This window comes from Rhipicephalus microplus, chromosome 6, assembly GCF_043290135.1.
Source record: "Rhipicephalus microplus isolate Deutch F79 chromosome 6, USDA_Rmic, whole genome shotgun sequence".
Classification (NCBI taxonomy): Eukaryota; Metazoa; Arthropoda; class Arachnida; order Ixodida; family Ixodidae; genus Rhipicephalus; species Rhipicephalus microplus.
Window position 1 is genome coordinate 139,112,019 of NC_134705.1, and position 22,875 is coordinate 139,134,893.

At 42.9% G+C, this 22,875-nt stretch overlaps 1 protein-coding gene across 1 annotated transcript in view; it reads right to left on the reverse strand.

The window, feature by feature from the left end:
• The window catches only part of LOC119167312 (papilin), an 86,416-nt gene that overhangs the window by 19,164 nt on the left and 44,377 nt on the right, over positions 1-22,875 (reverse strand). Inside the window, exons 12-18 of the mRNA XM_037418781.2 lie at positions 22,161-22,280; positions 19,179-19,367; positions 16,153-16,254; positions 12,004-12,177; positions 9,555-9,614; positions 7,080-7,280; positions 410-505 (exon numbers count right to left, since the gene is read on the reverse strand). Coding sequence (XP_037274678.2) covers positions 410-505; positions 7,080-7,280; positions 9,555-9,614; positions 12,004-12,177; positions 16,153-16,254; positions 19,179-19,367; positions 22,161-22,280 — 942 coding nt within the window. The remainder of the gene's footprint in view (positions 1-409; positions 506-7,079; positions 7,281-9,554; positions 9,615-12,003; positions 12,178-16,152; positions 16,255-19,178; positions 19,368-22,160; positions 22,281-22,875) is intronic.

The window sequence follows — 22,875 nt, forward strand, 5'->3', positions numbered from 1 at the left end:
AGGTTTGCTGTCAATAAAAAAAATCGACTTTTAGATCATCCTTAGTCATCGTAGTGTCGCTGAGCAATGTTTACAGTCTCTGCATGCGTTTTAGACAACATTTCACACAACGAGGTTCTCACTATCAGCTCCAAATTCGGCACAATCATGTCACTCGCGTAACACCCAAATATACGAAAGCAGCAATTCATAGCGTGAGGTGGTAAGTGACGCTACGATATCCTGTGAGGTAATGCAGAACTTTTATGGACGAATATGTTACGGAAACTTTTCGTGCTTACCCCCCCCCTCACACACACACACACACACACACACACACATAACGAAACACTCAACCACGACTCAAAGGGGGCAGTTTAACCTTTTCTGAATTACAGTGCAGTTTCCGGAACGTAGTGCTACGACTCACCAGCAACCACGCACAACAGCGCCAATAGTGGGAGCTGCTTCATACTGCCTCCACCGATATCTGAAGCGAGATGCCTCCGCACCTCAACCATCACACCTTATATCATCTGTGAACCCGCTGCCGTCACCAGGCAAAACAGAGATAAAGAACTGCCTTTCTGCACAACAACAAGAAAAGCAAGATTTGTGCGAAGAATATGTTATCAGGAAGCCGGTCCACAAGCTCAGGCAAAGACATTGAGAAGCGGCTTCATGCGACTTCCCGGGTGGTGCAATGAGACTGTATACTTCGCCTGTGCACGTAGCCAACCTGTCTGTGATGCGACTGTATTGGGTCTGTATTAGCGCGAAACAAATGACTCCTAGAAGAGAAAAAGTGATGGCTGTTGGAAAAACGACCGCCCCCTAAAACTAAAGTAAAGCAGGCGCGGGGCTTTATAGACAGGAGTATTCCATGCGACACTATCACAAGTAATGCTGCTAACGGCGAAAGGCGAGCGTCGGCTAAAGTTTCTTGTCTAGAAAATACTCCTATTTACTGTGGCCTGTCGTTCTCCCTTCGTTCGCACGCCCCACAATTGGCGACCTTGGATAATGGTCATGGCTGACGACAGCCACGCCATTTCTAGTGGTCCCCCCGTAATCACCACCACGGATGCCAATAATTGACTAACCCCTGCACCTGTACTCGAGATGGCTGCATTTTTTTGTGCAGTTACATTAGTAGTGACCAGTGGACCCTCATCTCTGAATTGCCCAAGTGGACGCCAGTTTGCCGTAGCACGAATCATGTTGCAGACTCTAAAGTACAACTGTCTCGCATGCTCACTGCCACCCGAGGTCGCTAACGAGCGTTTCAACATCACTCTCAAATTCCCGGCGACAAATATTTTCGACACACTTACGAGCGAACTCGTAAAGCGGATTGCAATCTGGAAATAACTTCAGCTACATCCCGTATAGTCCGAAAATCTCGGTGACCACAGGCCATCACAACCCATGTATCACTTTACGGTTTCTGCGACACACAGAGGAGACCTCCGTCCGCATGGTACGGGTGGCAGCTGCTACTTTGCCAGTGCCAAGAAAACTTCCAGACTCCGCTATGATTGCACCAAATACCACGGTTTCACTCGTGGAAGTAGAATCCCGCGGCTTAACCACTGCGCTGGTTTATTCCACACTCTGCAGTGCGACAAAAAAAGTGGCAGATACCATGCACTGTGAAAATCCAATTTATGCGGTGCATACTGCGACCAGCAGCCTTTGCCAGGCTTTTCGCTTTCACCGAAATCTTTTCAGATGTTTCATCGCATTCGTGTAAACTGACTTGATGTGCGCATATCGTATGCTTACCAGGTGTGCATTGTACGCTGGCGTATAAACTGTAGTAATGTCGAGACTCTTGTGAAAGAGCAGAGAGGTCGGTTTCACCGCCACGAATGGTACACTAGATTGTGATAATGTGCGTGTCGTACTCAGCAGTCGTAAGCATATTGACGCTGCTCCAGACTATTGCGTGAAAAGTCATATAAATATATACTCCATTATCATTGGATGGACAGAAAAGTGGATAGCAGACAATGACGCCCAAACTGTTCGGGTGAACTGCTGGGTGTGTTGGTACTGAAAATAGACCCACTCCTAACAAGACGCATGTACAGGGTCATTTTGTGAAACAACTTCAAGAACTACCGTTGGTCTGTGGTAGAATACTTGACTTTCATACAGGACGCCGGGCTTTGATAGCGACTGGAGCTTCGATTTTAATTGTTTGCTGCCATTCTAATAATAATATAACACCAAGAGTATTAAGTCCCAAAACCACGACATGATTAAGAAAGAGGACGTACTAGAGAACTTTTGAAACTTCGACCGACTGGTGTTCCTTAACGTACACTGAAAGTGCATACTACACAGGCCTCTACCATTTCACCTTCATTGGAATGCGACCATCCACTTTGGCTGAGACTGAACCCATGGCCGTCGTTTCGTTTCAGAAGCCGAGCACTATAAGTGCACTGCTTCTCCGTGGTGGACTGTTTGCTTCCATGAGAACATTTCATTCATCAACAACAGCGCTGACCCAAGTTGCCCACATTTTATGGGGCACTAGCTATTTTGCGCTATTGCCTCAACACTTTTGAAGACAAAAAAAAAAAACTACTTGCCGCCACCAGAGACCGAACTTGCAACCTTCTGATGAAGAGTTCGATACGCTAGCAATGCAGTTGCCTCGGCGTTTGTCCTCCCATTCATTTTATAACGTACATATATACACCTACTTTAAATTATGTATGTTCGATATACCCGAAAAAGTGTACAGGAAAATGATGCTTGTGTATAGCGCAACTGGCGGAGCATCGGATTGGTTATTCGAAGATTGCGAAATTGGCTTCGGCTGGCGGGAAGTTGTCTTTTCGTCCATTTAAATTTCTTCGTGTTTGTTATAAATAACGCAATTAACATCCTCTGTACTTTTCTTGAGTTGGCTGTCTGTTGATTCTCATCAAATGTGTACCTAGTGAAGAAAGACGAATGCTTGAATTGCCATTTTGTTGCTTCTGCACACGTAGGTAATTAGGGTCTAAGTTAGATGGACAGTTGTTTACCACTGAAGGCGAACTCTAATGGCATCAAACAGCGTGGACAGCACTCTTGGGAACTTTGTATACTAAACTTCGGGCCCACAACTGTCGTGACCGAATATAGTTGGAGGTCGGATTTTCAGAGAGCACGGTACGCGCGTCCGGTTCTTGTCGATAATTCTTCAAGCGGGCGGTGAAATCAAGTGTTGTAATGCTGTCTCATCGGAATGGGCTATCAGCTTCAACGATAGAGAATCAAAGGCTGTCGGCATGTGTTTATCAGTATCCCTCTTCCGGCAGATTTCACAAGAGCCTAGAATAGGCGTTTGCAAAGGCCTAGTCACAGTAGTTGCGAACTGCGAACTCAACGACACAAAGACCGAGCTAGTGAGCCCAGAGCACGGCTTGCTGCTGTGCACAAAGAGATGCACTGTCAACTCCTTGTGCACGTGGCTTCAAGTGAAACACGCGACGAAGGCCATTGCCCACTGTATCGTACGTCTCAAGAAACAGAGAAAAAAAAAGGTTGCTTTGGTAAACACAAACCCAGCGCTGCATCTGGATGAGGCGCGAGGACGTTCTTCTTTGATGAATGGAAGCGTTCTGTTAAGAGGCCCGATAGAGAGGATAACAGGCCATCAGGAGAGGGAAGGAGCAAAGGGAAGGAAAGACAGGTACGTTCACCAAACGAAGCATACGGCTTGCTACGCTGTACTTGTGAAAAGGAAAGTCGTTGCAAAAGCGTTATTAAAAGAGAACAATAGTCTGTGACTACAATAGGCGGCTAAGGAAGTGAAACAAAATATTCACTTTGGCACTGTTCAAGTACTGCGCATCAACACCACCTCGAGAGTTAGTTTGTCATCACGTCTGGTTGCTTGAAGAAATCGAAACAAAGCCCTCAAAGCGACCCGTGTTGAAGCCCTGTATTCTAAGTCCCTAGGACTTTGTTCCTTGTGTGAGGGTAATTGTCCAGCTGGCCCAGTGTGCAGAAGGGGCTGCATTTCGCAGTTTCCCCAGGAGAACTCGCAAAGAATGTGTGCAACTGTATCGCAACTTCACGTGGCGATTTTCCAGCCATTCTAATAATAAATTAATAGGCGTTCGAGAAGGCCTATTCGTTTTACAAGCCACAGACGGACAGCTAGGGTGGAGCGTCGTCATGACAGGTTGGACAGTATAAGCAGTTGGAGGTCAGGACTAAAGGTTTGCAGCCACACACTTGTAAGTTTCAGCGTTAGCCGACGGGATAGCGCTCAAAACTTTTTTTTTTTGCAGCGTCAGTTCTTGAAAAGCGAATGGCGACGCTGCTGACGGCGTCATTGGCTTATCGGGCAGCTGCGTCCACTTGGCCATTTATATAAATGCCCTATACCATAGGCCACCGCTGAAACAGAAAGAAAAGTGAGAGCTTTGCCGCAAATGTGAAGTAATGAACGCAATAGCAACAAATTGGAAGGTCAAGCGCAGAATGGCCAGCAGATCGAAACTTGCCCCACGTTTCTCACAAATGACGCACGAAACGTACTCTCAGGTACAAATGAACGCGAATAAGCATCTCAGTAGTTTCTTCACTGTGTGTGAGAAGCACGCTCTTTTCGCAAACGTAGGCTGTGCAAAATTGCATTGACCTTTGTGCGCCGGGTAACTAAAACAGAATCGTTCCGGTAAAAGCTGAACGCCAGGCAATACGTACGATAAGATAAGGGCGCGCGAGTGAGCGTCGACCCCCTGCTCTGTGCGGGGCAAAGTGCGCGAGGGAGATGAGAGCACGGCCGCCACGTCGCGACGATGTTGCTACGTGCGCTCATTGCGCTATCTAGCTGGTAATGCTGATAACACAATCTTTCCCCTAGGAGATGCGCGACAGCAGCGTTAAGTGGTACATATATATATATATATATATATATATATATATATATATATATATATATATATATATATATATATTTATATAAGGGGAAGAAGTGTATACCTAAGGGCTCGTTTTTCCGTGTTTTGACACAATATTAATGAGATCTAACAGACAGTAATACCAAGGAATGTAAAGGGAAAGTTATTAGAACCAATGGAGTGTAAATAAGAAGAAAGAAAAGTAGGTGAAAAAATAACCAGTCGTGAGCAGGAATCGAACCTACGACCCTCGAATAAGGCGTTCAATGCTCTAACCACTGAGCTATCACAGCGGCCTTCCCTCCATCCACTTTTTTGAAGTAGGAGTGCATATATATATATATATATATATATATATATATATATATATATATATTCGTATAGGAAAGAAGACGCACGTACGAAGTTATTTTATTTGACGTTTCGGCCGTGGGTCCGGCCGATTCTGATGAAGGCCGGACCCACGGCCGAAACGTCAAATAAAATAACTTCGTACGTGCGTCTTCTTTCCTATACGAATAATATTTCCCGGACCCAGCATCACTTTTGTTTTTGGTATATATATATATATATATATATATATATATATATATATATATATATATATATATATATATATATATATATATATATATATATATATATATATATATATATATATATATATATATATATATATATATATATATATATATAGCTTTGAGCTGCTTTTGTAAGACATGATGCGCAAAGCTGAAGGGATGTTTCAAAGGACTGCTTTACTACCACTGAAGATATAAAAGCTACGAATTTTTCGTCTGGTCTATAACAAACTTAAGATCAGCAAGGGAAGGCTGCTGGTTCAGCAGCCATAGGTCGCCGCATGGTGGTGTGATCAGCGCTACACTAATAAACCTTGTGCCTGTTGGCCTTGTCAAATGTCTGCCCAAGACAATGCACGTTTCATATATGCAGATCCTATTTGCGTCTGGGGATCTGCTGACCAGACTTGGAGTTCGGCTTCGTCTACCATGTTGACAGCAGCTTGTTTAGCGCCATAGTTTTTCCCGTGAAACGCTCAAACGTTTTCGAGCTCTGATGGTACGACCACCGAGACTCGATGGGTCATAATACAAACTAAAACCATTGCTTACTTTTTCTACACAGAGGGAATGATACAGGGAATACCAAGGTAAGTTTGTAGTGAAAATAATCAGCGATTATTCTTGTCCTTGTGTCCTATCTGTATTGGTATGTTTTAGTCATTAGTATCGCTCGAACTTTTGCTGCATTTGGTTCTGAACCTATATAAAATTCTTACGACAGCATACACAACTATTTTTGTTGTCAGGCGAAATATGACCTGGCCGCTGTCGTCCCTTGAAGGTGATCTCTCGAGTGACCTGCCTAAAAATCCTATTTTCTTTAACCTTAACGTTGCTCAGCAGCTTGTTCAAGGTTATTCGATGTGATCATTATTTGCCTGGCAGGTCCCTAGATTCGTGGGAACAATTGCATGCGAACCACTCAGGCAGTAGGATCCAATGGCAGTTTTTTTATTGCTTGCAACTTAGTGTTACGATATGGATGAAGTATTTGTATGAATTTAATTTCTGCGTGCATATAGGTAGGTAGATAAACAACTATATTGATTCATGAAATAATCCTGCGACAAGGGGTGGGGGCAGGGGGAAGGTGATGATCCTTTCAGTTCACAGGCATTTTCCACTCACCAATGGCGAGGACGGCACAGGATATTCAGGAATACGTTCAGTTTAAGGATACTTCAAGGTTACCAATGCTCCGCTACCTCAGATGAGCGCAGTGTCAGAATGCTCAAGCGATGCAACTTCTATAGCTGAATGAACTATTATTTTTTCATGTCGGGATCCATGCCTCTGTCGTCGCGGCATCCCACAAATTAATTTAATGCCAAGAATGTGCAGATGATCATTGAAACTCATTTCGTTTACGTGAGTACAGCCAGGCTTTCACCTTGCAGCGTTACAAGAGTGAAATATCCATAGCAAACCGACAAGGCAGGGCGCTTCCAGGGAGTACACTTCAGTCTCACTTTTGTTTCACATTCGTATGACAGATCAAAAATAGAATACGGGTCTTCCATTATTTAATATTTGTATTGTCATTACTGCGAGGTCCTCGAAGGCGTGCCTCTTCCGAAGATTCACTGGACAAGCTCATTTCTAACTTAGGCGCGGGGAATGACGCCAAAGACCTTCAGGCACTTCTTCTCGCAGGCATCGAAGGTGAGGAAGTTGTTGGCGTTGCCTCCGCATCCTCCGTAGATGAACTCCTCGCATTTCTTCGTCTCGGTGTTGTAGAAGAAGCGAGGCATGTATGCCTTGCAGGGTCCCGAGTCGGCCGGGTAGGTACACACTTCAGGTGGCGCAACTGCGGATTGACGTGACGGTAATATTAGTACACGTTGTTTCATTAGGAATACAAAAAAGAAACTTTCATAAGCAAAAGAAAATGCTAAGGTTGAGCGAACGCTGTGACATGGTACTGAAGAGGAAAAAAATTTGGCAACCACTCGAGCACGAAGAATATCCACAGCGTGTTTTCCAACCTAAAAAAAAATGTTATGACAAGTAAGCCCCAGTCGTCTTAGCAGGAGAATTCTACGCTTAGACAGAAAAAAAAAGTTTGACTCGCATAAAGCTACATTGAAAGAAAGTAATAAACAGAAACTCACTTTAGCTCTTCATTACGTCAGAAACAAGATTTGGTTAAAAGACTGCGCCTTACATGTGATTCAACTAAAAGACAGTGTCTTGCATGCTAAAAGACTGCGCCTTACATGAAGGTACAGAAAGCGACGCGCTGCAGTAAACGGCGCACATCACGTCGTAAGCGATCCGCATCACGCTGCAGCAAGCGACGCGTGCTTTACCGAGACGGCTTGCGGCGCGCTCAATCGCCGTTGGCATGCTCATCCTTAGGCGTGTTTCACGGCAAAGCAAGCACCGTGAACCGGCACGTCACAAGAGACCAGACGATGCCTGTGCGTTAGCGCCGATAAGCTTCCATGCGCTGCTGCACTGTGGACGCTGGCACCCCGTGGAGCGCGGCCATGGTGCAACGTGTTTGTACCTAGAGTGGATGGCACTCTACATTCTAAAAAAAATTCCGCCATATCCACGAAGTGAATGATGATGAGTAGGCGAAGCTCCGGAGGTAAACCTGGTAAACCATGAATCCTCTGTACATTTTGCCCACTCGATTTTATTACATCGCTCCCCCTAGCGTACGTCGCCGCACTAAATCGAACATTTGCCTTCAACCAATGACACGCGCCATATGTGACATTATTCCTATTTTATAAGATCTCGCGTCTTTCATCAACTACAAGTACCGCTTTCTAGTTTATAACATCTTGCATCTTTTCATCATCAGCTACAAGTACCACCATCTAGTAAACAATACAAGAACTAAACGAGAGGTGGCTACATACAGGAGATGGTACCGCCATCTAGGGAACACTGCAAGAACTAAACTAGAGGTGGCTACATATAGGGGACGGTGCCGCCATCTAGTGAACACTGCAAGAACTAAACTAGAGATGGCTACATACAGGCTACAAGGGACGCACAGCCCACGCCCTAAGGAGCTTCGCCCCTAAAAAACAGAGCACCGATGGCTTTCCTGACGCGGCATACAATGAGATCTGTCACTTTGAAATCCGCAACGTATGTTACAATATCATGTAGCTGGATGTGCACATTGTGTCGAACGACCACGCTTTAGAAGTCGCTCTCGGAGGAACGACAACAACCTAGAATATGATCGCCTACCGGCGCTCATATATCCAAGTCCGGCCCGTTTCCTGTCCTCTCACCGCTGGGTCGAAACTTGGGTAGCCACTTTAATGGTTGAACTCACGCTACTGCGATGTTCAATCAACTTGCGATGGAATTTCCGACCTTGTTTAAATTCCCAGCGAGACCGATATCGATAGCTACATGAAATGAAGGGCTGAACAGCTGTTGACAACTGCTGTTGTTTCAGACGCTTATGTTTCAACGTTCTTCACTGTAATATAGGGTTAAACTATTATAATATTTCAGAAATGCAAATGCATAATCGTTGCTGTGGTGCCAATGGCTCTAGTTGTACGCTGCTAAGCACGAAGAGGTCATTTCTATTTCCGGACACGGTTACTGCATTTTGACAGAGGAGAAATAGAAAAGAGCCCGTGTACATGCGCTAAATGGCCTCCAACCATGAAAATTAATTCGAAAGCATCTACTGTGGCATTTTCTATTAGAAGAAGTACGCTGTTGTGCTTTACGACCCATATTTCATTAGGTTTACTTGAAAACATTTTTGTTTATTTATTTATTATAAACACAGTATGGACTAAGAAACATGGAGTATTTAAACATGAATGTTCGTTACATGCGCTCTATACAACACTCTTATATTATAAGCGCCTGCACTGAAAAGATAGATCATGAAGGTAATCTACAGATAAACATTTGAAGACAGATTGTATGAACGACAAAACTTTATCACATGATCACGAACTTCATGCATGTGAACGTGCACGTACGAATACACACAAACGCGTGTAAACAAGCTAAACACCCCTAGTAGGTGCTTTATTACTGTAGTGTGTTACTGGACAATCGCATTGTTTTTACTTAATACTTAACGAGTACTTACATGGATGGAACGGAACTTCGAAGGCACCGATCTCCTCAACAGCATTCTGGTCCAGAGACACTGCATTAAAAGAGTAAAGAAAAAAAACACAGCACAAAATCAATATTGTTATGATTTGATCACAAAATAATTTTATGAGAACCGGCGTACTCTCTCTAGAGAACTCTGGAAATTTTGACGAGCTCGAATTCTTTAACGTGCGAATGAATCTTTGTACGTCTAACTCTAGCATACCACGTAATATGGCCGCCACCACCGAGATTCGATTCCGCAGCCCTCTGGTCAGCAATTTTGTATAATAACTGTTAGAGCCACCGCTGGGGTTTAATGAGAGTATGGGCAAAAGCTTCTGCTCTCGCACTAGCTCTGAAATATTTATGTCTCCTTTTCCCGATAATATCGTTGTTATATCCTACTGCTTGTTGGTTTCTCCTGTTGCATAAACGGTCAGACTTGGTCACCGAAAACTTGATTCGCATTCGCTCTACCTTTGATTCAATTTACCATTGGTTCCACTGAACATGTTTATTATGTTTATCATGTCCACCTTAAACACGTTGATTGTTGTATCAAATTCGATTAATTGCACAGCCTGAGCACTCCGTTCATAATATATCACAAAAGATTCACTTTTATTATCTTTAATTCGCAAGGAAGCCATCTTTCGCCAACTTTTTTCATTCAGCTTTGGTTTACCTTATGCCCATGTCTTATGATCACTTCTCATAATTTTACTACATTTATTTTACTCATAATTCACAATTCATTTACTTAGATACCCATAGTGCTGTATACTAAAAAAAACTAAAGTGTGATTAATAATCAGGGTACTTCAGTTCACTTCTGATATGCGGTATTGAGTATGTGTTCTATGTGTCTTGGTATTTACAAACTATCACAGGGGTTGTATTGGCCCGCGTGCAAAGACTGATGATGTCGTGCACAAGTAATGCAGTATTAGGTTTTATTTCTGCCAAAGCTATTTCACTACTTCGCCTCCTTATGTACTTACTCTAAACGACGTGTTTAATATAAAAGCGGCAACAGACACTGCGGGTTCAGTAAACAGTCTTGTGATAATTCTACATTCACGCTGTGTTACTTTATGAACAGGGACCAATAAGCATAAAGGATTGAAGCCACTGTGGCTTAGAAAGCGTTGACTCACACATGAAAGGTCGACATTCATGTTTGTCCACTAGAAAACAAATAACATATCTTCTACTGGCCTGCACCTGTTTTTTTTTTCTTAAACAAATGTGTTTAATATGCAGTATGGTACGCTTTTAGCTCAAGCTATCCAATATCCCGCTGATGCCATTTCGTAAATCGAAGTGAGAGTTGTAGAATATATTTAAGATACTGCAAATAGGATTTATCAGAAATTATAATGTTTAAATGTTGGCACGTTTTGTAACTGAACCCCGACTTAACAGGGCGACAATTTTGTCACTTTATGGATGTCTGCAAAATATCCCGCATCACTGGTATAGTTATTTCAATTTGTGCACCTGAATGTAGACAGCTGCGTGAATACTTTGAAGCATTCCCCTTTTTTAGAAGCATGGTTTCCTAAGCCAGAAATGGATGATTGTTATTCGTTTTCTGGCCGATAGCGAGAACATGACAGCTTAAACGTTTCTTCCTTCAGCACCCCTCGTGGATTCATGAACTCAAATTGAAATGTCACGATTCCATTAGAATGGGCTATAGAAGAGGTTCTCGCAAGAACTTCTCGCAAGTTTTGGTCACATTTTCGAAGTAATAACGAGGGGAATAGCCAACACATACGCTTTACTGTGAGATGAAACTATTTAACATTCTAATAACTAAAATATACATATTAAAGTGACACTTATACATTATATATCTGAACTTCAATAGCGAGCTTACAGCAAATCGCAGTATTTCAAGTTCTGCGCGTTTTGAAGCTGAGATCCGATTGAACAGGTGGCACGATCTGCCACTTTTTGGGTGTCTCAAAGAAATACCACAATGCTTAGCTATTTATTTCAATTTGCGCACCCGTATGTACCCAGCTGCCCGAGTTTTGTCAAGCTTTCACTTTGCTTGGAAGCGTGGTGTTCGTTGCGTGTTTACTAAGCCATAATATACGTGTTATTTGTTTTTTGTCAGACAGCGAGAACATGACATGCATTCTAATATTGGTTTGTTTTTCCAGCGCACCGTATATATTTATGAGCTCGAAATAGAAGTAGCGAAATGGCAAGTTGGGCCAGTTGGATTACGTTCGTAATTGAAAATTTTGTTGAAGCGCACTAAAAAAAGGACGAACGAAACTGACAAGAACAGCGCTTGCAAGTGCTGTCCTTGTCAGCCTCTTCTCTCCGTACGTTTTTTAGTGCTCTTAAACAAAATTTTCAATTACGAAATAGAAGTGCCACAATTTCATAAAAATTTGCTACAGAAGAGGTTAGAGGTCACATACCCCAGCAGGTTTTCTTGCACTCCTCGATAGTGACGAAGTTGTTGCCATTGCTCTGACATCCTCCGTAGATGAACTTCTCACAAGTCTTGGTCACATTGTCGAAGTAATAACGAGGGAAATAGCCTCTGCAAGGTCCTGGGTACTTTGTTTTATTGCACACAGGGTTCAGTGTCACTGCGAAATCCCCAATCACCGCAGTGTCATTAGGTGTGACAAAACGAACACGACGCACGATTTGCGCGCCATTTGGTAGTCAAACAATAAATATTTTTAAACAATTGGACGGAAATACTACTGCGCAAGTATTGCGTTTCACCTTCCTTTTTACTTGACGTTTACTGTTTTCTTTATTCACTCTCGAGCGAAATAAAGTGTTCAAGTGTCAGCTTTAGAAGCGCTGGTCAGCAACAAAACGTGGATAGCGTCAACGTATTCACAATCTGTATATTTTCGTGTCTCATGGTGGCTCCCTTGGTCCTCCAGCTTTATAAGAGGAGTGTTTGAGCCAGTGTGAAAGCTTAATTTTTTGATCGCTTGAGTTCATTACCTGCCTTGGTTAACCTTTAAGTAAAGCGAAACCGACTTCCGCGAATGCTAAACTAAAAGGACCCCGGAAATTTTATGATAGGGGAATGCGCTAAAGTTGATTTTTTTTTTCATAATATGGCATGTGCAATCAAATACGAAAGGTTTATGGGCCACGAAAGTCAAGCGCTTCTTCGGTACATTTTGCACTATGTCAGCGGCAATCGACAGCAGCGCTACGATCAAGACGCATCCCACCCATGATAGACAGCTCGAACGTGCGGTCCATGATCTCTATGTTGAACTATCCGACAAGTATAAAGGGTTCGAGCTGGTAGGTATTTCATATTCTTTCGTCACATCAAATGATTCTTGCTCGCCCGTTTTGAACCCTCTCTTTATTCGCATACGCGCATATTTTTCGACTATAGCAACTATTTCTAATTATCATGACAGCCGACAGCGAGTGCCGATGACAAGGGTAGGTAGGCCCTAAGCTTCATAGCATGAACGTTAAAGTCACCCGCTATAGTATAAATGGTTTGTGCTTATAGGTGCTTCATATCGTTTTACCACGTTTCCCATCCGTGAATCTCCCGGTGACAGACACGAACGTGGACGTGCAATTCTCGATACTAAGGCGCTTCACCCCTAACATTCAGTACACAGTAAACCAAGCATCAGAAAATAAGTATACGAGGTTTTATTGCGACACTGAGACATGAACACTCTCGGCGTTGAAGTTCATGTGGTTATAATGTGAACCCGCCGTCAGAGTTGCGACTGGTTGCTACTTTTCACCAAATCGGCGAATTTGTGAGGGCTGAGGTGACCGAAAATTCTCCTTGACATATATGGTGACTTTTCGGCCACTTTTGGTTTAGGTCTCGCCTGAGCTATGCATTCTATGCTCGTTATCTTCCGAACAAATGAGCGACATTTTTTTTCTTGGTTCCGCACTTAAGAAGAAAGTGCACTTAAAGCGCAATACAGTACATCCATCTTGTTTCTCGTGTGCGTCACCTCCTTAATTTATCTAGATCCTGGAGATACTGGTGTCTCCCCTTGCAAACTCCCAGCAAAATGTAAGTCAGCGGACTATTTAGCGTGCCGTGTGGCGGTGGTGTTAGACTACTAATTTAGGTGCCATAAGCTTCCCTATACTTTTTCGTCAAAAGTGGCTAGACGATGGGTAGGCTGCGCAATCCGATCACATATTTTCAACTGTTCTGAATAGGTTGTCGACTTTGTCACTGGTGTAGTACACCCTAATTCTGCATGTAGAGTTCATTTTTCTTAACATACTTTTCGCACAGACCGAAAAGTCAGTTTTTGTGGACAGCTTTCAGAAACTGCACTGAGACAAGCATGTAGTGTTAGCATGACCACACAGAACGGGTATTGCGGCCATTTCAAAGGTCACGCCTTACTTGCGTAGCAGTTATTTCCGCTCTTCGTAAAAAGGTTACTCGATTCTACTGCAACTAAATTCGTTAATTGATCTGAAGGAAGGCTACGCACGTTGCCCCTGTCATATTGCAGTGACTTTTTGCTTTGTTTTAGCTTCAAGTTGAATCAATTCTTCCACAAACGTTCAGTATGAGGCGCTGACATTCGGGGATGCTGCTGGTGTGCGTTCTTTTTTCTGTCTGGCCAGTGGAGCCATCAGGATGTATCCTGACACTTCCAAGTACAAATACCAGAGGGGAAAAAATCTTTTCTCATGCAACTTTGTCTACCACGCAACTTCGCAATAGAATGAAGTTGGACCTTTCGGAGCGCATCTTAGAAATCAATTGTGGCCTTCCCCTGCAGTAAAAGGCGTCGACCAGCTACGCTGTTTTTGGGGAAGTTCTTCTCCGAATGACGAGAAATTATCCATGAGTTTCCGGAATTCAGCAGGGTCTCTTCCGTGAAATTGGAGAAGTGTTTCGTGGTCATGCACTTAGGATTAATTATGACTGAGAGAAGGCTGCGTGGTGAGTGTGCAATAAAAAGTGATTTACTTAGGTAATTTTCACTTTTCTCGGCAAAGCCGCGTCATGAAAACCATTGTAATGTACGATTTCGCATTCCATATCTGTTTACATGAGTGACTATCAGAAATGGGCAGTGAATGCCGGTATCATATTAGTTCGTACTCCAAAGGTATAAGAATCATCAGTGAGTGGTTTCTCTACAAATTCTAGTATAATTACTTTCATTAAAGCTTTTAATTCATGTAGGGGCGCACAGCTCGGCAAGAGAAAGTGGAACTCCCTCAGACTCACTCAGAAAATATATATTGCGCTTTGGGCTCACTCGGACTAAAATTAATCAAATATTTTTAGGGCCAAACTCAGTTGGACTCGCACTCACGAAACTTTTCTTCAACCGAACTTACTGGGACTCCAACCCACGGAAATATTACTCACCCGTACTCACTCATACTCACGGCTTGATCTGGGCCTGAGTGAGCCCAAGTTAGTCCACTAATGAGTAAGTTCGCCAATCTATACGTAGCGCACTCTACAAACAACGCTGTCTCGTTTTTGCACACAAGGCGTACCACACGTTCATCATAAAAATGAGCGGACTGCTATGTAAGAATATCAGGATCGTTCCATTTATAACAGAAGGTAACCCTTGCCCCAAAAGCCCATCTCACGGCTAAACGGATGACCAGGTACCTCAAGCACTTTCATGGTGAAGCTGGCGATGCCACTGGCACTGAAAAGCCCCAGTACAACTTAGGAGTTATAGACAGTTTTTACGATGCTATACCTAATATCTGATTTTTATTAGGCGTACCGCGCATATCTAGAGTGGCATTTTTATGGCGACATTTCTAGGAAAATGGCGACTTTTGGCGACTGTTTGCTCATAGTTTGGCGAAATTCCGTCGAAAGCCAGGGACCCGACTGTGCGATTGTAGACTCAAATCTCAATGAATGCGGAAGTGTTCAAATTAGTAAATAATTCATTTACGGATAACATTGCTTATTTAGGACAGTTTAGTTGAAGGGTCCCTTAAACACCACTTAAAGTATTTAGTCTAGGAGAACACCAGATAAGCGTTGTTGGGCTTTCCCTTGCAGCTTCATACCTCAGGAAGTCTTCCACAACAGTATAACTTGTAATGTTGAACAGATTATGTGACCCTCGTAAAGTCCTCGCATGTACACTGAAATCTAGTGAGCAGGTGGGCCAGTTATCACATAGACGACAAGGGTTCATTGATGATAACACCACTTGTAGCCTCAACTGGTTATGATTTTAGAATCTCTTATGTAAGCTGCTTTTTCATCCAGGTCAGAGATTAAGTGAAGTACACTTAAGGTTGGAGCATTTAGTATTTTCAACAGTATTGCCAAGCGCCGATTCGGATGCTTCATTGAAGCGGGGCGTTGCACATTTCATAGTTTAGGAGATTCCCGTGAAATGTGCACTAAACTAAAAGCTATATAATTTGAAGGCGCATATGCCTGGGCGCGTTAATGATTTATGGTAACCTTTATCACGCACTAAACAAAACAGGATAGAAAAGAACGACGGGTCATACGCTCGAGTCATTCGTTTTCGTTTTATTTCGTTTAGTGTGCTGTAATGGTCATCTACAAAACCAGCATAAACTCGGCCACTGACCATTGAGAAGGACGGCGGAGTATTCCATCGTCACGTTGGGGCTGTACTTGGTCCCGTTCCAGTGTTTCCGGTAAAGCGCGTCAACCGAGACTTCAAGTGCGCCTGCAAAGAAGAACAAATCCGTCGTGTGGTTAACAGCGAATGAGCAGATACGAGCATAGCAATCATCAAGAAATGTATATTTCGCACGGCAATCTGCACGCGCTACAACTCGCATGTGAGGACGGAAGATTTTGCTGTGACAATTTACTAGTACTGATTGTACTTGTGCGAATTTTTTTGGCACCTATTGAATCTCTGGCTCGAAAATTTTACATATGCTCTACTAGCCGCCAAGGTGGTCGAGTGGCTATGGTGCCTGGCTGGTGATACGAAAATCAGGGCTCGGAACCCGATAAAGGCAGACGCATTTTGATGGAGGCATGAAGGGAAGCGTACTTAGATTTAGCCGAATGTAATGAGCTCCAGATGGACGAAATTTCTGGAGCTTCCCACTGTGGCGTGACTCTTTATAAGATTTATGCATGAGGATCTTAAGGGGAGAAAGATTATTTTTTGCTTTGCGCTCGGCGTTGCGAAAGTTACGCGATGCTGTCGCTGATGAATTATCGCTTCACGAAGAAGACAGCTAGAGAGATGTACAGAAAAACAGGCATTCAAGTCATAAAAAAGGCAGCGTGTTGAGAAAAATGTAGACCATAGATGGATAAGCGGACAGTATCAATGCTCGTACCGTGTCCTTTTATCGCTCCGCTTTTAATTTGTGATCATGAAGGAACCGACCGAGCACGGTATTGTGCAAGCAACCGTGTGCTTAATGTTTTACCTCAATACTATGCTCCCCTTCCACACTAGAACTCATCATTAAAAAAATGGCTTATCTAGGTACGTCTCTGATTCAAGGCATTTGAAAAGGAAATAGCTATGTACCGGAGTACATCGTCGTGTTCAGAGTTTGGGTTTCCTTTCAAAACAGTTATGTGTGGCTGTGGGACACATAGTAACAGTGAACTCCGTATACTGTGTTCATCCGGGCTCACAGCTACCCTCTTATGCCAAAAAAATAGGAACTTCTGCTCCATACCAAAGTATTGTGCTAGCTGCCCAACGTAGACAGTATTCACCGTAAATATTATCTAATTTTTGCTCTCTACGAGAAACCTAAACAAGTTTTCCCAAAACCACCAAGAGACGTTTAAGAACGCCCCACTAATTTCGAGAACAAACTGGTGCATCGGAAACTCACAACAACGACTGAGCCGGCATGTGCTCTTATTGAGATGTTGATTGATTGATATGTGGGGTTTAACGTCCCAAAACCACTATATGATTATGAGAGACGCCGTAGTGGAGGGCTCTGGAAATTTAGACCACCTGGGGTTCTTTAACGTGCACCCAAATCTGAGCACACGGGCCTACAACATTTCCGCCTCCATCGGAAATGCAGCCGCCGCAGCCGGGATTCGAACCCGCGCCCTGCGGGTCAGCAGAGATGTTCTACGTTCTACTACGTTCTACTACGTTCTATTGAGATGTTCTACGTTCAAAGAAAGAAAGCCGGCAAGTAGTGTAGAAAAAAGTGTTAGTTTTGCAGAAGAGCGAAGCAATAAAGGCAATAGCGACACATAGCTCAAAGTGCAGTGTTTACCTCTCCTTCCTTTTCCCTCTCTCCTATCTGCCTCTTCCCCCTTCCCCTCCCATGCGCAGGGTAGCAAACCAGCTGCTTATAGACTGGTTAACCTCCCTGCCGTTCTTTTTCTCCTATTTGCTTCTTTTGCGCTATGAAGGTAGGCCAGGAGATTTAGGCACCATACGACATGTACTGAACACGGTTCGTTGTGCTCGAATTGGCAGTAATGCAGTAACCACAAAATCTAAACAAGCTTTGTTTTTAATAGTTGACTGCATGACGTCTGACAAAAGGTGAAGTGCAAGTTTGACATCAGGAAAGGCTAAGGGCCACGGTAACCTCGAACAAACAAATTTTCATGCACTACAAACAAGTTTTCATTCTAAGCAAGAGATTAGATACACTGATTCGTACCCAATACACAAATTATAATTCGTTCATCTATCTGGAATGAATTTCTTCACTTATCAGGAGTAAAACGTAAGCAGGGCGGTGTGCTGTTTTTATTGAACTGTCATATTCGTGACAATGAAATGATAGTAGAATGGTTCCTAAATATATCATGGACTATTCAAGAGCTTTTTTACCACACAGGCTACAACCGCATGGAAAAAATTCTAATCAGCAGAGAATGTAGATGCCGCTCTGTTAACATTTTTTTACATCCTCATTGTATATATTATTTAGCGCAGCTCAAGAATGCAGCTGTCTCGAAGCTGGCTGAACACTGTAAAATGTACCACTCGCGACCATTAATTTACACTTCTGATATACCGTATAAAAAGAGAAGCCAAACTAACGGCGAGACTTGCAGCCTATGAAATTCACGCAAAACACAGGTGCGTGCATCACCCAGACATCTATCACCTTAAATAAAAAACAATTTTGTTTTTTTTAATGGCGTAATGAAACAACACCCTTTGGCGACATGTGTGTGTGTCATGCGACAATATTTTTGTGACTATTGAGAACCTGTTCGGCACAAATAAAAGCAGTTGCCCGGAAAGGCAACTGCTTTTATTTGTAATCACTATTTGCTGTCCTCCGTCCAGACCTCGCTGTCTTCTCGCAAATCGCAAATTATTTACAAGCCCACATTTGTGAGGTCGCTGAATTCGCGCTTGCCAGAGAGACGATTTTACTCGACGAATTTTACACTGTGGCAAGCAATGGTCACATTAGTTTATACCATCTCATACAATGGAGGTCCTAGTATTGAGTTGCGACTGCCTTTCTTTCGAGAGTTCTTTGCGAGTTTACAGTACTACAGCAAACGTGCTTACATCACTAAGAGAGTGCTTTAGTTTGGGTGACTTCCTTGCTTAGGAGGTAACGATGCCAAGGTCACAAAGTGTGCTGTGGTCAAATAAACCTAAAAGTTTGCATTGACACCTACTGAGTCGCCTGAGGCATCTTGTTTCGCACTCCTTCATGGTCACGTGGTTGTTCTTGTTTCCCTGGCAACCTCCGTAGATAAACTGCTCACATTGACCGGTCTTCACGTTGAACCACCACCTCGGAAAGTAACCCTTGCAGGGACCACTGTCGTAGGTGGGCTTGCAGTAGGTCTCAAAGTCGACGCCAGCTACGTAAAGAACATGTGGTTGTGCATGAAGATACGTAGTACATGCGGTCTGCATGTCGATAGTATAGGTACCGCAGCTTAGAAAAAGAAAACAAAAAGCTTGAAAATAAAAAGGTTTAATTTCCTGCTGCATCGGAAAATGTTATAAAGCTTACTGTTCCTGTCCCTTCTACTACGTGCTAAAATCATGTACTATGCATTTCGATTCAGCACAGTCACAAAGCGCTTGAAACTTACTTTTCCTACATCAAGTAGTTTAGCAAATTTTCATTCCGATGACATACATACATACATACATACATACATACATACATACATACATACATACATACATACATACATACATACATACATACATACATACATACATACATACATACATACATACATACATACATACATACATACATACATACATACATACATACATACATACATACATACATACATACATACATACATACATACATACATACATACATACATACATACATACATACATACATACATACATACATACATACATACGATGCTACATCGTACCTGCTGTAACAAACTGACGCTGCTGGGCCCACAGTAACAAGAACGAAGTAGTTTTATCTGCCTACATCAGAAGAGCTTTAGAGATGTCGACTCACACTTTATGACGGCGTGACTAGATGAATGTCACTGCATTTAAGACTCACAGTTGTGTTTTGCCTAATTGCTCATTTGGCAAGCAAAATTCATGTGACCATTATTTAAAAAAAGCGAAGCTGGTTAGAGGAATTCCAGTTGGAAAATTCTACATCGGTTCACAAATGTCCAGTTAGACAGTTTACAAGCTATGACGTATTCAGGCTCTTCATTGGGTAGGTGCCTGTTAAAGAAAACACGCCATATCCATGGCATAAATTATGATAAGTGAGCGAAGCTCGAGAGGGTGAGATCATCGGTAAACCGTAACTCTCCCGTGAATGTTAGCCCTTTACGTCATTAGAAAGATGCAAGAGTGCGCGTATACTATACAAGTAAACTTTTATTTTGAGCTATTCGCAGCCGTTCACAAAGGCAGCTGCGCAATGCCAACACACACGCCTGCAAATGTCGCTGATAGGCTACAAACGTATTGGCTCCCCGTGAAAGTTAGCCCCTTACATTATTAGTAAGACGTGAGACTGGGCGTGTATTATACGAATCTACTTTTACAATATTCTTGATCTTGTTTGCAGAGGTGCTTTATGGTCGGTGAAGTGGCGGATCTGTAATGGGGCGCTGTGGGATGTTTGCTAGGACGTCGTAGTAGGCAGTTTGCAGAGGTGGTTACGATTCGTTCAAAGAGGTAGGACAGACTCACGGCTTCAAAAGCTTCGCCCCTAAAAAAATGTGTGGCATGCCCGCTTGCATGCTGCAATTGCAGTAAGGTGCTAGAAGAAGACGCTCCTTCAAGAAAAAACCTTTACAAGTAAAGCTATTTCACGAACATCTTCTGTAAAAATGCGTTTTTGTTTGAAATTTAGACGAAGAGCGGGTTCTCGCGATCCCGCATTTTCATAGAACCACTCTATTTTATAACGGTGACTCAACTCCACATAGCATCCTTGAACGATGCAGAGCTTGAAATGGTTACTCCAAAAGAAATTTTTAATAATTATTTGTTTATTTTTTATTTATTTATTTATTTATTTATTTATTTATTTATTTATTTATTTTTTTACCCTTGGGTTAATAAAGGTTATAGGGGGTGTGATAGTACGTAAAAAACTCGTCATTGTTATTTATACAGTAATAGCCTAGAATCACCTTGCTTCCACAATCTTCACAATTACAACCAGAAACGTCGGTAACAGAGCAGCATAATAGGTGAGTACATTTTAAAAACAGGCGACTCCAAAAAAGTATGACCCCTGGAGAACGCTGCCAAGATTACACGTAATAACGGAAACAATTTCTTCAATTTAGAAGCCTGATCACAGTGATGATGACGCGAGTGGCCCAGGCTACATCCCAGATATACATATGAACTGATTCATAGCTAAGAAAAGATTAAGGCAGCGTCAAATTGCCTGTTTTTTTCTTAGCTCAAAAGCTGCGTGCTTCGTGCAGATGAATCTACCACAACCAAGGAGACAAAGAGCACGGGAATTTGGGCTAACCGTTGAAACGGTAACCAAGCCTCAGAAACTCTGCGCTTTCTTTCAACGCTGTAATTTTAACAAACCTGGTGCTGAACTCAACGTGAGTTTAGTTTGAAGCCAACCGCACAATCATAACCTTGGTTGGTAGACAACTTCACGCTCAATAACAATACTATTATATATCCCTACTTATTTAGCCTGACTTCAGCTAGAGGTTCCCGAGAGCACCAATTAAGGTGCATCATCTAAAAGAGGAACAACAGAGAAATGTGTGGTTTTGTTTGCAGTTTTTATATATGCTGAAGTTTCGCACAACAGCATGCATGATAATGCAGAGTGTGCTTCGGTCTCATAAAATCTTCCTATGCAGTCCTTAATTTTACATTACGCTAATTGAAACGTTATTACACTGTTGATGAGGATTCCAAGTTCTAGATGCGATAGGCTTCTGCGCTTGTACTTCAAGTTTTTGCACTCGCTACGTCATTCGCTTATTACACCCCAGTAGAATTTTGTGAAAGTCAGCTGGAAGCTGTTGGGTTTACTACATGCAAGAATGGTGTTAAGCGTGGACTTGGTGGATTCTTTGTAGCCGTTCAGTGAACATTTGCTTGTTTAGGAGGTTTCCGTGAAAAGCACACCAGACGAAAACACTAGCATGAACTCCGACACTGACCCTTCAGGCTGACGGCAGAGTATTCTGACGTCACATTGGGCCTGTGTTCGGTTCCGTTCCAGTGCTTGGTGTTGTTCCAGTGCTTAGGGTAGTGTTCGTCAGCTGATACTTGAAGATCAACTGCAATTCAGGCAGAGGAAACACATCCTAAAAACCAACGTGAAACGTTGGATAGAGCACACTAACCATCAAGAATTACAACATACGTGCGTTATTGCGGTACATTTTTGCATGACGACGAAAGATTTCACTCTGGCAGCTTTGACCTCCTAATCGTACGTGTGGAAATTTCTTTACACCTGGTGAAACTTTGACCAAAGCTTCTTCCGCCCCACTAGCCGGCACAAAGGAACAGTGCTTATGTTACTCAGTGGCTAATGCTGAATGCGGGGATTCGATCTCAGTCCTGGTAGTCGCATTTCGAAGGAGGGGAAATGCTAGACGCGGGGTACTTAGATTTAAGTGCACGTTAAAGAACACCAGGTGGACTAATTTTCTGGAGCCTCCCACGGTATAATTCTAAAAAGCATACCATGGTGCTTGACCTAATTTTCACGATTATTACTAGCCTGAGCTCCACCCTGCAAGAGCTAGGCAGTGTAAAAGGGAACCTGGTGGAGTGAATCGTGGGAGAACAAGCATAATAAACATGAAATAAAAGGGCAGTGCATGAAATGCGAGATACAGAAGGAAAAAGAAGAAAAGATGCTCAGAG